Source organism: Xenopus tropicalis, chromosome 4 (genome assembly GCF_000004195.4).
Source record: "Xenopus tropicalis strain Nigerian chromosome 4, UCB_Xtro_10.0, whole genome shotgun sequence".
NCBI classification, from domain to species: Eukaryota; Metazoa; Chordata; class Amphibia; order Anura; family Pipidae; genus Xenopus; species Xenopus tropicalis.
Window position 1 is genome coordinate 76,561,078 of NC_030680.2, and position 16,666 is coordinate 76,577,743.

Here is a 16,666-nt window from a genome sequence, read left to right on the forward strand (position 1 = left end):
CTGTCTTCATGTTTAATTCCCACACAACACATAGCAGTATATATGCAGTGGCAATTTTATTTGTAATGCCCTTAAACAGAAAAGAATATATATTGCAATGCCAACTTCACATTTAATCCCCAAAGAAAACACATCTGGATGGCACAAAAGCAGATCCCAACAAACAGTAGGTAAGATCTTCTCCAGCCATTTCTTTCCAGCACTGTACTGGTTATTTACAGCTTCTGAGATAGACCCGCCCACCCCTCCTCCACACAGGCAGGCAAGCAAGCAAGCAGGAAGGAGGCAGTGAAAACTGAAAATATTGTGCCTACTTCATTCATTAACATTAGACATTTTTGAAAAAATGCAAATTAACATTGCACACCCTGGATAAGCAGAGACAGTTTTCACTTCCCCAGTTCTTTTTCCAGTGTCACAACAATTCCATAAAAGGTACATTTCCCTGCTCCGACATATATTCTACTCTGATCACACGTTACTCATACAACCCCCTCAACCTTTTGCTGAAGCAACAGAGTGTATGATGCATACAACCATGTGACCAGAGGCCCTGCCTACATTATCGTAATTTAATCATGGTGGAAACTGTCGCCTGTCACTTTGAGCCGGCAAGAGAACAGCTTCAAAATCCTGAACAGCCAGGTCATGTCTTTGTTGCCAGAGGCTGAGAATGTATGTATGTCTTAGGTCTCAGTATGTTGTATACAAAATAGGTTCGCTGTCATCCATCGTTATGTTGGGCATGTCCTCTCCCTCAAAAATGTAATGTAAATGTATGTTTACAAGGAAGATACTGTTCTTTTCGGAAGTTGCTGTGCAACACAAGCATTTTTGTTTAGGGCAAAGACACATGGAGCTACTAGTAGCAGCTATTTGTCATGGATACAAAATTAGACAATGCTAATAATTTACTGATAATTGGCTTATGTGTGTTTTAGTAGAGGCAATTCTCAGTATTGTCTGTGTCAGGGTATTTTTTGGCGTTTTGTAGCCGTGACAAGCAGCTGTTACTAATGCCCGCGCTAGCAGAGATCTGTTGCAGGCGACTAATCACTCTGAAATGACTTTCCACCAGCAACAAAAGGAGTCGCTGGTGGAAAAGCCTACTCATCGCTTCAGCTTTCCAAAGTTGTGCGAAGTTTCCTCCTGCAGCATGAACATGAAGGCATAATAACAGAAAAGTTCAAGAGAAGGCATAAGAAAATGGAAAACAGAGGCGAAAGAAAGCAGACGAAGGGGGAGGATGAATGGCACAAGAGAGGGAGCAGAAGCAAAATGAAAAGGAAATAGAAAACATAATGGGAATGAAGACTGGCTTGACAGAGGTAGAGCAGAAGCAAAATACAAAGGAAAAAAGATGGTTCAGAATTGGTTACATAGAATGGTAGAGCTAGAAAGAATATGAGATAAAGAAATGTAAAGAAGACCAGACAAATTAGGAAACCTAGTAACTGCTAGGTATAGAATCTATCAAGACATAATTATTTTTGCCATGCTGCTCTAAGTGCGCCAGATAAACTCTTTACCTGGCCTACTTCAGCAAAATTATTTTCCGTTATTTTTGTCCTCCTTTCTTGTATATAACAAGTAGAACCAACACGCAACTGCAGTAAAGCAGTCTTGTAAATTGTTATGTCACAGTGAATGCAAATTATGGGCTCCTAAAAGTAGTGTGGATTTACTATGACCCAACAAAATACTGGGCCCAAAGGACTGTGTATGTTGGGACTACTGTGTTACAATGTACAGGGTTCAAGTTCCATACTATACAGTGGTAATAGTGCCATGCTAAACTACCAAAGGTTGATAATGTGAGCTTTTCTAAACCATTTGCACAATTAAAATATTTACAAGTTCCTGTTTGTACTTAGAATCTGTAACATTCTAGGAAAACATAAAATGCAGTAACATATTACCAATATTAGATTGCATTACAAACTGGTGCAAATGATTCACTTGCAAAACAAAGGTTGGTAAGGGTTACTTTAGCTTGAAAGTACCTTAAATTCTTGATCAATTTTCTTTTATTAACTTAAACCTTTGTCATTTCTTTAACTGCCTTGATTGACATTAACATAGGGTCTTTGGGCAGTTTTATCAAAGTGTGCATTAGGAGCTCACAATTGTTAAAATTCCCCCACTCTCTATTAATTCCTATGGGATATTTAAAGGCCTATTTATCAATCAGTGATACAGTTGATACATTCCCCTCGAAAATCCTGTAAGAATGAATTGAATGGTGGAATGTTACTGTAGCTCTAATTTCACATGTTGATAAATCTGCCTCTTAGTGTTTTTATTTAATTTATCTTCAACATAATTTTTTATGCATCCTACCAATTTGATGTTATTCTCCTCTTCAGGTCTGCTAATGAAAGATTGTGCAAATCATTGTGGGAACTGAAGTATTTGCTGGAGGAGAGCTGACTAATAATATAGTGTTCTGATGGTATTGTATACATTTTTTAAACATTTTTCATTTGAAATTAAAACAGGAAATATACAGGTATGGGACCTGGTATCGAAAATGCTTCTCTGAGAAAGGGCACTAAGCAGCCCGAAACATGTTGTGTGCAGTGGTCTGTGATAAAAGTTTTTCAAAGCATTGAATTGCATGGCGGTGCTCTCCTCTTTAAGTATGAAACTTCTGAATTTTTTCCTCTTCAACATAATATATATGTAATTATTTTTTACAGGCATTAAAAAGCTTTGAAGACGTTGCAGTCTTCTTCTCAGAGGAAGAATGGGAATGTTTGGATGGAGAGCAAAAAAATCTGTACAAGGAGGTTATGCTGGAAAATTACAACATGCTCATTTCTTTGTGTAGGTAGAGAGCAAGCATGTGTTAACATTGTGTGGTAACAGGTTCCTAATGATTTGCCTGACCTTTTTGCATTATAGACTGTGATCATGGCCATTTCATCACATGTTCCAGGGTCTTCAGAAAGCAATTACTATATTAAAGCTTATGTTTCAATACATAAACAACCTCCCTCAGCCTCGTAAAACATTAAATTAGCATTAAGCAAGCAGTGTATCTGGATATTATATTAGTTTACTTGGGAGAGGCTCACTCTGTCTTCTGCAGACTTTAGATTCATGGTATATGAGTCACTGTGGCCAGAATTGCATTGATATGGTAATAACATAGGGCTGAAAATGCAGACTTTATTTATTTTAAATGGAAATTCGGGCTTCTGAACCAAAACTTGTTAAACAGCCTCCCACAACACAGAAACCCTTAATATACCTATATCACTATAATCCGTTTCTTTAGAAAGTATGAATAAATACTATTTGTATATGCTGAAATTCAGCTGCAAAACATTTCTTCTCTTTCTGTATCATTTGTAATCCTGGCAGGGGAGGAGGGTCAAAAACATGTTACAAATTACTTCTCCAAAATTTACAGACATCATGCAGGAACTACATAACCCACAATGCATTGCATTGCATTGCAATGTTACTTTCCTTACTGACATCATGTGTGCAGAGGATTGTAGGATGCAGAGGATACAGGCTGGAAGCAGTTGACTACTGTTACATTATTATTTTGAGTCTTTAGGTAGTCAGCCAGATCAACAGGAGAACAAGATACTAGGCTTAGGTAACTGCTCCAAACCATATTATTACATTAAAAATCTAAAATGCTTAAAATTATGTTTACTTTTCAAAAAAGCTCAAGTTGGGTTTGGATGGAATTTCCCTTTTAATCATACAATACAGTCATAGACCTAAGATCTTCCTTTAACAGATATTTTTTAATTTAGAAAAGAATGTATTAGAATTAATATTTCTGTATTATGGTTTAATTTTTGTTATTGCTTGCTAATGTTAGGTCAACCTGCATTAATTTCAAACATTGAAAGAAAGCATGAACCATGGATAAATGGCATTTGGGCAAATGAAGAGAAAATCCTAAATGGTAGGTGAATGTTAAGTAAAGCACTATAGAGTTTCTTATATTGATAGATTTATTTTGCAGAGTACAAGTACAATAATATGTATTTATTGGCTGTTGAAAGATAGTACTTGCTATTATATATTCCAAAGTGTTGTACAATAGATGGGCATGTACAGTGAATATATAGCCAATAATGGATAAAAAGATAAAGAGGGTGCTGCTCAATAGCTGATAGTCTAAAAGGATGTATGAGATACACAGTGCAGAAATGAGCAAGATCGGGAATCATTCAGTAATGTAACAGCAGGCCTGGGTAGCATTATACAAATCAGTAATTAGTGAAGAGCTGAGAAGCAGATCAGTAGAAGTAGAAGAAAAGTGGTTTGGTTAGTACTTGGTGATAAGTTGTGTGAACTGCTTTAAATGCTAACAACATTAATTTGTATTTCACCCTGAAAGGTGGCAGAAGCCAGTGTAGAAACTGGCATAGTGGCATGGCAGAGGAAGAGTGGTTTCTAAGGTGTATGAGCCTGGCAGCAGTATTTATTATGGACTAGAAGGGTGATGAGCTATTAAGGGGAATGCCACATCACAGTAGTCAATATGATAATAAAGTGACTTAGAATTTTGCTGGCATCTTATGTGATAAATTAACATATTTTGGGAATATTACTTTGGTGGAAGTGGCATAATTTAGTTATTGAATGGACAGAATCATAACCCCCAGGGTCTGGGGTGATAGCGGCATCAAGAACAGTAACAGACACTGATAACACTATAAGGGGCAGATTTACTAAGACACGAACGCTCGGAGCGTTCATTTCAACACTCCAAGCATATTTTCGCCGAATTTTTCACACAATTTTTTCGTACGCTTGCGCAACTTTTTTGTATGCTTGTGTGAAAAAATCGGAAAGGTTTTCCCGCTGTTTACGTTCGGTACGAAAATTTTGGGACTTTAGGATCGCCAATGCAATATTATCATGACTAATACGTTTTTTTCGTAAGCATTTTCGTGATATTTGTCATCTTCAGAAATTTTCGTATCCAATACGAATTTTCCCATTTGGGATTTGAACTCGTGATTTCATGAATCTGCCCCTACGTGTTGTAAGGGACGGAAGAGAAAGATTCCAGTTGAGATGAAAAAGGTTAAATAGATGGGCTAAGGCCTTGATTAGTTAAGATTTTAGAAAAGTTTCAAAGGAATGGAATCAAGAGAACAGGTAGTAAGATGTGAGCAATGCAAAAGTAAATGGAAAAGTAACACAAATATGTCACATTAAAAAGCACCTTTTAAACATATGCACATAACATATATATCATATAAGAATTGCAATAATTTGAGTGTTTTTTTGTGTTGCAAAAAATGCAATGGCCGATTGCTTGACTTCCGGTTCAAACCAGAAGTTAGTTTCCTATTTTTCTTAGCACTTTCAGAATCTGCCTTGTGAGTGATTAACAGATTTTTCTCATGCTGGTTCAGGGAAAGGCATGGGGGACAGAGGACTTCTCCTTCTGTGTCATCATGCAAATGTGAAGGCAGTGTGCTGGCTGAGCTTGAACAGGGAGTAAGAGAGGGAAGAGCTGACTGGAAGTATGTTTTGGGAGTTTTTAGAGTTCTGCAGCCTGAGCTTTATAAATTCATGGTAATTATAATTATTTAAAATACACTTATAATATTGCAATTTCTGCTCAGAATGGATATTTTTAATGCAAAATATTTATATTACTATTCCTTTAAGATACACTTTTCAGTCTCTGGGGTTAGGAGCACAGGGGAGCCTAAGGAGTGTAGAGAGAGGGAGGTGGAAGGCATTAAGGATGTGGTTGTGCGATTGTCAGGATCTGGACTTCTGGTGCATTACTGAACTGAGCTTTCCTCAGTGCTTGGTCATTACACTATCTAGCAAGGATCTTGCCTCCTGTATTCTGCGATTCCTTGAGCCTGATATCCATTTTGGTTCCTAGTTTCTGATTCTCCACCTTGTTCCTAGTCCGTTGCCTTGTTCCTGTGCTCCGTTACCTTCCGTTACCCTTCCTTGCCCTATATTTCTAGATCTCCTGGTTTTGACCTTCTGCCTGTTCCTCAACTCTGCTTGTCAGGTGCTTGTCAGGTGCCTGTCCAATTACTGGAATCTGCTTAATTGCTGCCAGCCCTGACCACTGACCTGTTACTGGATTTCATCTCAGCCTGCCATTTGCCACTGACTTTTGCCTAAAAATTTACTTTGAACTATCTCGTGCACAGTAAGCTGTTTTGTCACATCACCTTATCTATTCAAGTTCACATTCATTTTATTTGGCTTCTGGCCTCAGTTCTGCTGTTTACTGTTACACCCCTAGTTATCCAGCATTTAGGTTCTTTCCTGCTAGCCTCACCTCAGTTAGAATATGTGACACTGGCTCCTCCTTAGTGTCTTGTCGTGACAGTGATGTAATTTTTGATAGAGCCAGTTTTGCATTTGAAGTGCTCAGAAATATTGTGAGCAGTGACAACAGCACAAAGATGGAGCAGGGAAGGGGAGTGTGCAGTTTTTTTACAGGGCAAGAGTGCAGTAGGTATGCTTGGCAAGGCAGCGTCTGGTATTTTATGAGAGCAGAGCAGCTTTGTAGCCCGAAACTATTCCTGTTGGGACTTTGCACCACTGACACTCATTGTAGGTGGCCATCTATAGATATTATATGCTTTAGATACTCTTTTGAGCTGTATGCCAAGGCTTGTGCTGTTTAGGCCTCATTAAGGACAATTGTTACAATAAACAAAGGTTTCCAAATTAGGACAGTATATGTTTGCAATGTTTAAGTAGAGAATCAAAAGTAAAAGAGTTTTGCAGGTCATGGTATATGTCTAAAAATGTGCAGTGGAGGTAGAAGGAGCTAGACCAACTTCAAATTTGATCAGTTTGTGATCAGAGAGGTGAAAGGGGAGTTGGAAATTTAGCAAAATCTGAAGAATATAAGATCAAGAGAGTTCCCATTGGAGTGACAGAGGAAATCAGAACACAGAGATAAGCCAAAGGAGGGTGTTAGAAGGAGTTTTAGATAGAAGGGACAGTAGGATTGTAAATGGTTATATTAAAGTCACCTAGAATGATGAATGGGGTGTCAGAGCAATGAAATATGAAAGCCAAGCAGCAAAGCTGTCAAGCAATTGTGGGGTTGGTCTAGGAGTTTGTTGCAGAATGGGCAGACATGTTGACAAGCACTTTTGATGAAAATACACCCCTTATCTAAGTAGGTTTTTATCTTGTAATTATTTATATTAAATGCACAGTAAAGGTCATTGTATATTTACATCTTATTGTATAAATAGAAACATTCATCATTTCACCCATAGCACTTAGCTGAGGCATTTCCTATACACATAACTAACAACATCCTAACTTTGTTATATATGGGTCTGTTCTTCTGATCTTTATTGGGCTAGGCTTTGCGATCACATGCAATATTTACAGACAGGATTAAAGAACAAGTAAAGTTTAAAAAAAGATAACCTCAGCTGTTAACCTTTGACCAGTGTGCCTATTGTTTAAAAAGCAAAATGACCCAGAGTACTTTTCTTCAGAGTGCAGCTGCATCACTTTCCTGCTGTGCATTGGGATTAGTGCATGTGCAGCACAGCTGAAAAGGTACTGTGCATGTGCCAAACCCAAGGAGTCATAAAGGATTCCTGGAACCACAGAAAAGGTGGTGTTATTATGTTCTGAAGAAAAGTACATTGGGCTTTATAGAAAGTTTTGAAATTCCAAACAAAAAATAAATAAATAATTAAAAAAATGAACTTTGGCTCTCTTTCTATCTCTCATTTTAGCATAAATTAATACAAATATGTTCCTGACAAGACAGCATAATAGATATTATATAATGATCAGAACAATGTAATGTTTCTGAGCAGCTGAAAATCAGAATGAGTGATCAGAGATTAAAATCTATCAGTCTTTAACCCACGTGCATTTTGTTGCAGATAGAGCCTCTGAAAAAAATGATCTGCTCCGCCCCATGCCATTAGATTTGCAAGTTCTGCCATCATCAAGTGCTATGTCTTCTAAAACTGATGAGAGGAACAGAGTCTTATGTCAGCCTAAACTAACTGAGAGAAGTCAAGAAACAAAACGAGCCACTCAACGTCATGAACAAAATTCAGATCAAAATATATGTATAGAGAAATGCTCTGAAGTCTTCTTGAATCCAAACACACAACAGAGCAGCAAGGAAAATATTACTGCATTGGTAATTCCTGATTTGGGTTACGATATACAGAAAGATAATGGAATATATACAAAGACCAAAGATCAACTGATTGCTGCAATAAACAAACAGTCAAATGGGTTAGAAGTTGAACTATATAACAAGCTATGCGGCAATGATAGTAATGCTGAGGAGGAAGTAAAGGAATCAAATATTTCCACAAAAAGCAAAAATGCTGAAAACAACAAGCTAAATTCTCTGAATGCATATCTGGATTTTGAGCAAACTGGAAAAAGCAATAATCTGAAATTTATAAATAAAGCAAAAGTGCAGAATAACAGAAGAAAGGAAGGCAAGGACTATATAAATTCCAGCGTCAAGGATAAAAGGATTTCATGCTTGGAAAAGGATGACAATTCAAACTTATTTAGGTGCCATAAAAGGAAAATAAACATTCCTGCCACCAAAATAGCTCTTTGCAAAATAGCCCATGCCCCTTCAAAGCAAGTAAAAATTAAAAACTATTTAAAAAGGAATCAACTGATAAGTACAAGTAGTCAAAAACTGGCCAAGGACCCAGCTGTGCCTAAATCTAGTGCATGCAGTGTAAATTCTGAGATTCATAAATTTGTACCTCATAAGTCAGATCAAAAGCAACAAGCCCCTCCTAGAGAAATAATCATAAAGAAACTCATTCCTTTAAAAGATTCAGATGTTATAGTAAATTCTTGTGTAACTAATGTGACTAATGGTCAGAAAGTAGAATGCACATATGGTAAATATTTTCAGAATAAACCAAAATCTGATAGCATTTTAATCAAGGAAAAAGATGGTATCCACAAACCTCAAGGAGTCAGAAGAGTATGCTGTAAAAATAGAATTCCAAATAAACAGGGCTTGGGTGTTGATCATAACGATACAAGACCACAGGTTCCCAGTAAACACAAAAGTATTTTGAAAGTTAAAATGAGACCCTGCATACTTTTAGAAAGTAACAGTGATCAAAAAGAAAGGTCACAACTTGAAAAGAGCAGTGTTGTTGATGTGAAACAGGTACAAAAAACAAAATCTTACATCAACAGAACTGACCATTTGGGCGTAGTAAAATCATGTTGTATTGTTGCTGACAAATTCTCGAAAAGTAAGATTTGCAAAGGGAAAGAGCAATGCAGTCTTTTACAAACCTGTGAAATACCATGCCAAACACTTAGGAATGGAGTAACCTCTGATTGCCAGACTGTAAGCAATAATAGCTTCCACAAAAATTCCTTTAATACCACTAAATTGTGCACAAAGATAACAGAAACTGCAGTAACACAAGCTAACTGCGAGACTTACACATATACTAAAAATATTAAAATGGCATTGGAACAATGTTCAAGAGACAGATGTAGAAATCCATCAAAGAAACAACTTTTTCAAGGTAATTTAGAACAGAATAACATTGTATGCACCACAGCGCCTGTCTTAAATAAAACACAGGCTAGATCAGTGGATCATTACAAAACTAAAAGCTTGACATCACTGAGTTCTTCTAAAGGAATTGAAAAAAAACACATTAAGAAACATTTTTATAATGCTGAAAACACAATTAATATAAAAAGGCGAAAAATAGAAAGTCTGTGGGGTAAAGATAAATCGGAGACAAATAATATGAAATCAAATCAAAAGTTAGTGGCTTTAAAAGGCAGCAAAACAACCAACAATGATGATGGTAAAAGGAATTATTTAGAAGTAAAAGAAAAAGTATCTCAAAAGCACAATAGAATATATTTTAATAGTGGTGAAGAAAAAAAGGATGCTAGTGTTCAGGTTAATTTGGGTATTACTGTGGGTGGCAATGATCCTTCTGTAAAACTGGTAATGAAGCATATTTCATCAGAATATAACCATAAAAACATGTCTATGCCATGTTCTTACAATTCTTCTAATGAATATCCAAGCCATTGGGTCCAAAAGCACCATAGAGAAACCAGTGATAATGAAAATTGTCAATGGAATATAAAAATACAAAGAACCAGCAGGCACAGACTATGTTGTAATGAAAATGATAAAGTTGGTGGTGATGATTATAAGGAAAAGAAGTTAAAAAATAGAGCAGTCATCCAAAATTTTAGAAATGCTGAACAAAATGTATCAGTTTGCTCAAACAGCAAAGGCAGTGCAGAAGGATGTGCCATAAGAAATGCCAAATCAAGTCAAAATGATGGTAAGACAAAAAAGCCTCTTATAACCTATCCTGGAAAAAGAGAATGTACTTGTATCACCAGTGATAGGAATGGGTTTCATTTGGTTAAAGAAATAAAATGTCAGGAAATCAACAAAAACACAAATGGAAAAGGCAAGCATGAAAATGGATCCTATAATTTAAGACAAAATAAGAAGCTTCAAGGCACACGGAGAATAAGAAATATTCATGCTAGTAAAACAAATAAGAAAAATGGAAACATAAATGTCAGTGAAAACAACCATCCTAGCTATAGACCTGTTACTGATCGACCTGTAAAATCCAGACCTGAGAAGCTACACACAGGCTGTGAAAATGGGCAAAATCCAAAAGCTTACATGAATACAAGAATAACACAGTCTAAGTCCATGTCATTGCACTTTTCTAGACGAAAGGGCAGTTCCTTATATTCTTGTATAAAAAAGGGTATTAAAAATATGTATAGCCAAAATAGCAATACAGTAAACAGAGCATATAAGAAACACAATATAAACAACATGTTACATAAAAAATACTTTAAAATAAAAGCAACCTGGATTTCTCATGAATGCAACAAATGTGGCAAAAGGTTTATTGGAAAAATAAAGACTGCCAAGGAAAAAGCTGTACAGAACAGGAAGAATTGTGTTGAATCACAGTTGGGTATGAAAAATAAAACTTGCCGTTTGTGTGTGAATAGTATCAACAGTACTCTGACTGGCAATGAAGACAGCACATCTAATGTTAGACAGACTCACACATGCAGTAAATGCGGAAAAATGTTTGCTCAGCATTCGGTATTCCTGTTACATGAAAGAAGCCACAAAGAAGAGAAACTACATGTTTGCTATGCATGTGGAAAGAGATTTGTACAGAATCAATTACTTCTAAGACATGAAAAAATTCACAAAGATAGAAAGCCGTATCAGTGCATGGATTGTGGGAGAACTTTTCATGGGAGAGAAATGTTTGTTATGCATCAAAGATCACATAAGGAAGAGAAACCCTTTCCTTGTGCTGAATGTGGAAAACGGTTTGCTGATAATGCGACTCTTACAGTACACACACGAATACACACAGGAGAGAAACCATTTCGCTGCAGTGCATGTGGCAAGTGTTTTAGCCAGCACTCAACACTTGTTTCTCATCAGAGAATACATACAGGCGAAAAGCCATATTCATGCCATTATTGTAGGAGAAGGTTCTCTGACCGTTCTTCATATGCTACTCATGTGAGGACTCACACTGGAGAGAAACCTTTTAACTGTAGTGGCTGTGGAAAAAGCTTTTCACAAAGTTCAAACCTACGTAGACATGAGAGAATTCATACAGGTCAGAAACCATATGCCTGTTCAGTATGTGGAAAAACTTTCAATGACAACACAAAGCTTAAATCTCATCAGAAAACACATAACAAAGAAGAAACCAATGTAAAACTAAATCATCTACAGGAAGCAAAAAGAAAAAACATTGACAATTAAAATACTAAAACATGCAAAAATGTTTAGATGATAATATTTTCAAAAGGGGTTGTTCAACAATGTTCTTTTAGTATGATGTAGTCATGTGTGTGTTTTTTTAAATTCTTTAGCTTTTTGTTCAGCAGCACTTTAGTTTGAAATTTCAGCAGCTGTCTGGTTGCTAGAATCAAATTACCCTAGCAACCAAGCAGTGTTTTGAATGAGAGACTGGAATATGAATAGGAGAGGAATGCCATTGCTATACTTTACCTTCTTTAAATATGCCTGGTCTTTTTTTATTCCTGCCTATGTTACAGTCAGTCAAAAATAACCTTTATCATTGTTACCAAAAGTGCACTTAAACAGTAAGGTCACTGGTTTTTCTGATTTATATATTTTTCAAAAATAATATGCAACTTCTTTCCAACCATGCACAGTATATATATATATATATGTTGCACTAGACAGACAGTAGACAAGATGTCCTGAAATAAGTCTGAAGTTGTTGTAAACTTGATTGTTAGCATTATATTAATAAGTGCTAATAAAACCAGAAAACAGCTATAGCTATACTGCTATAACACTTATTTAATGTATTTACCGCATTTGCTTTAGACTGGATAACAACTTTTTCTAGATTCATTTTCTCTATATCACTAATTACATTTACAATACCAATAATAATTTTGGATTATATTGCAATAGGAAAATAGTGTTTCATTAGCCTTCTTAAAGCAGGAAGATATTGACAGATTTATTTTATTTCAGTGAAACTGCACTTTTGAAATTTAATATATAAATATTATTTAAATATGTCAAAAATGTGATTACTTTTTTTAAAAATGTTATTACAAAAAATGTTTTAAAAATATTATTGCTAATGTATTAATTTTATATAATTGAGCATTGTTCTGGGGTTGTTTGCACTGCATATATTTTCATGCTAGATTTATAGTCTATTTGTAAATATTTGTATCTTTAGTAAGATTTATTTTATTTCATAATACATTTTTAAAATTGGCCTTCCCACTTGTGTCTTATTTTTTTAGACATGTAACATAATGAAAGAGTAAAGGAAGATTTACAGGAGACTGGGGGAGAGTAAGCAGAAGTACAAAATGAAGCAGGAACGGGAAAGGGCCCTACATCAACATAGACACAGCAGACATTTTTGTAGTTTTGTTACAAAACATATCATAATATATACAAGCACCCCTACCAGACCAGCCCCATACAGATTACAATGTAATAGCAATATGCAGATTGACCCAAAACCCATGGGTTGGGCTGGTTTGGGTTGAAATTTGGGGACCACTGTGAGCTCAGGGTGGATGCGGGTCAGACTGGGGAAGTACACTCCTCCTCTGCTGCAAAAGGTTCCCTGTCTTGGAATCACAGGTGCATGCGGAACAGGAAGACATGTGTAGTGGTTGGGTGCAGGTCCTACAATGGCAGCAGGTTAGGGTCAGGTTTTTTGGGTTAAGGTTGGGTGTGAGTTGAGTTTTCCTTGACCCACACATCACTATAATGTAAGGTTTGAAGTCTGAGGTACAAACCAAGAAGAAACTGACACAGGAATCATCATACAGCAAGGTCTTTAGTCCCCAATGGTATCCCTACTGCCCCAAGGGGCTTGTCAGGGATACAACAACATAAGGAGGTTAGCAGGTGTGGGCATGGGGGAGGGGGCTCAAAGGCAAATTTTGTACTTGGGCCTGTGGGGCTTTAGTTGGGTTACTGGGTCCCTTAACAAAATAATAAAATGGATGAATTAATCTCTCCTATTTCAGGGATACCAACACCAGCAAATGACACTGACCCTCAAATTATAGCTAATTAGCCCAATGGCTATAAATAAATCAGACACATTTCTATTAAATGCAGTTTTCTGGATTTCATTCATTGCATTTAACTGAAAGCAAGCCATATAACCCTTATAGCTCTAATTTCTAGAAGTATTCCGGATCTATCACATGGTCTCTTAATATTAGCCCAGCCCCCTTTCACAGCTTTGTGCTTCCAGTGAAGGCATTCTAAACAGCTTGGGAACCTTTGTCTTATGGAATTGAATTTCCAGTCATGCTTCCCTTCCCCTGATTTGCATGATTGCAGAGTACAACACTTCCTCACATTCAGTACCTAAACCAAGCATTGCATATTTTGTTGTGTTATGCTGTTCACTGAGGCCACATTCCCGCTTCACCAGGCCATAGCCATTTACACCCAGCCACACTGGTTTGGGCTTAACCCCCTTGGGGTCTGTAAAGTAGGACAATCGTGTCAATTGGACACATTTGGAAGGTCAAAGCACAAACCTGTATACAGTGCTCAGTGAACAATTGCTTTGTCTCCATTTTTTTATTTTCACATTCACAGTTATTTTCTGCATATTATATATTGTATTTTTTTACTGTTTATGTAAGCACAATCCAATCAATTCAGCACTACACTTAGAAGCTCACTGACTAAACAAATCCCTCCCTCTCTGCAGCTGCAGCCTTTTAGGGTTAAGGTTGATCTTATTACACAGAAGGCTTCTAAGTATAATGTTGATTTGCTTTGATTGTGCTCTTAAAAACCTGATTTTGCCCTGTTTAGAGCAAAACTATTAAAACATTTCCTTATTAAAACAATAGGCAAAAATATGCTAACCACAAACATTATTCATTAAACTAATATTGAAAAAAGTGGGTATGCTACCACTTTAAGCAAAGTGAATTCATAGTTTCCTCAATGCGCATTTAGACATGTTTTAACAATTCAGATGCAATTTTGGCAGGCATAAATCCACTTGTGGCTGCACATACACTGGAATTGTGGGGGAAATGTTGTATTATTATTGTTATTAACATGTATTTATAAAGCGCCAACATATTCTGCAGCGCTATACAATAAAGTTTCATACATTAGCCACAGAGAGTTACATATAAAGCAACCAATAACTGATACAATAGGTGATACAATCTAAGCATTATGGGTAAAAAAATTACACATTGTACTCTGCAGCTACATTTGTAAATAAGCACAAATATTTTTAGGTTGCCAGGGTCAGTGACCAAAAAAAAATATTTTCATCTACAGATAAGGAACAGGCAAAATAGGAAGGCCAATAAAAGAAAGGGAACACCAACTGAAACATTGATTAGAATATGTATTTGTAACATACTAATGTCTATTTAAAGGTCTCTTGAGAAAAAGCTTCAAAACAGCAACTGAGAGTTACATCACTGATATACATTAGTGCTGATTTTATACTTTATATTCACATGCAACAATATTTTTATTGTATGTGCCATTTTTTTCATGTGGGATTTGCCCCTGGATTCTAAAATTAAAAAATACCTTTTTCTGTCTGATATATATTTGAAGTGGACCATGCACACTATAAAGCAACCAAAACAGACTTTTATTTACAAAATAAGAAGTCCAGGTAAAGGAATGCATGGCAGTCAGAACTGACTAGTATATAACGACACAAATTATTATCATTAATTTATTGAGAGCAAACACATTCTGCAGCAGTCTATTGTTTTACGTGGGTGAGAGTTTGAACCTACAAGGTATTTAATAATTGGTTTAAACAACTTTTGACACACACATGCAGCCTGTTAACTGATATAGCACTGCCATCTTGTGGACATGGGAGTTACTTTACTAAAACAAGCTGTATTTGCTATACTTCTAGTAACGCGCAACATAATTAGATCATAAGCAGAGACAACTTTAAGAAATGCAATAAAGAGGAGGAAACGGTTGCAAATCTATCACAAGGTGCATAGTGCAGTGCAAGAAAACCCTTTACCTAAATCCTGTCATTGGCAGCTTGTAAATACAGGGTTCCCCAGGACCTGCTGGCAGCCTGGCACTCACACTTCCTTGTTTGAGCATATGATGTGCAAGCTTGGAGGATGCCCTTATGCCACCAACAAATGCTCTGCATTTGAAGCATACCTCCCAACATTTTGAAAATGGAAAGAGGGACAAAAAGAAATGGCATGCGTAGTGTGTCAAAATTTTTTGACTTTTTTTTATTTTTGCGACCACACCCCCTAAATACCACTCCCATTTGACTAAATTTGGCAGGTTATTTTAGGTTTGAACACATTTCTGGGGGTTTTGAGGTCTAGTTTTATGTGTTATTACAGTTTTGTTTTTATTTTATTTTTTTTAAAGCTGAAATTGTCCTTTAAGCTGCGAGTCTCAGTTCCCTCAAGAGACCTGTTTAGCTTATTAGTTACAGTACAATTGTATCTCAGTGCAGGTGTGGTTTGTTAACTTTCTGGGCTCTCTGCCAAAAGCTACTTATTTAATTAAGTCTGAGAAACAATGTTTCTAAGTGCAGGTCCTTTCATAAAGGACCTACAAAGTATTTCTGGTATTATATTGCTGTATTATACCTGATACCTTTCTCTCTACCTTGAACTGCTGTTCTGTGGGTCCAAGTGCTCCATTTTACACCCCTTAAAACATTGTCTATGAAGATTTTCATAGACAAAAACATTAGTACCAAAAAGTTTCATTTCTTTTTACAGGTCATATTTTACAACCAAAAGTACATTATAATATATAATATACAAGTTTCAGCAAGCCATGTAACACAAATCACATCACTAACCACTGATTAAAAATGATGACCTCAGTAAGCACCATTTATAAGGATATATTTTACAGTACATTCTTAGCTCCTGTGTAACATTTTTATAATACACAAGAGTCTCCAAATATCCTGTAAATTATAGCCTTATAAATGGTGCTTAGTCATGTGATTTTGTAATGTGACTTACTGAAATTTGTGTATTATATTAAATAATGTGCCCCCTGTTGAAAAAATATGAAGCTATTAGAAGTCACCCTGGAGTTCCATCATCTGTATAAAAGCACTAGACCTTCGCCTTGTACTTT

General features: G+C 36.2%; 1 protein-coding gene across 4 annotated transcripts in view; it reads left to right on the forward strand.

The window, feature by feature from the left end:
- Positions 1–12,786, forward strand: part of LOC100495401 — a 38,944-nt gene extending 26,158 nt beyond the window's left edge. The window contains exons 1-5 of one of the 4 annotated variants that reach the window (XM_002931677.4): positions 248–675; positions 2,367–2,452; positions 2,700–2,826; positions 3,842–3,928; positions 7,875–12,786. In XM_002931677.4, coding sequence (XP_002931723.3) covers positions 2,450–2,452; positions 2,700–2,826; positions 3,842–3,928; positions 7,875–11,785 — 4,128 coding nt within the window. In that variant the 5' untranslated portion in view covers positions 248–675; positions 2,367–2,449 and the 3' untranslated portion in view covers positions 11,786–12,786. Of the gene's footprint in view, positions 1–247; positions 676–932; positions 1,329–2,366; positions 2,453–2,699; positions 2,827–3,841; positions 3,929–5,393; positions 5,557–7,874 lie in introns of those variants that run through there. The other 3 variants (XM_004914041.4, XM_018093368.2, XM_031900840.1) reach the window with 3 other exon arrangements.
- Positions 12,787–16,666: the final 3,880 nt, after the last annotated feature.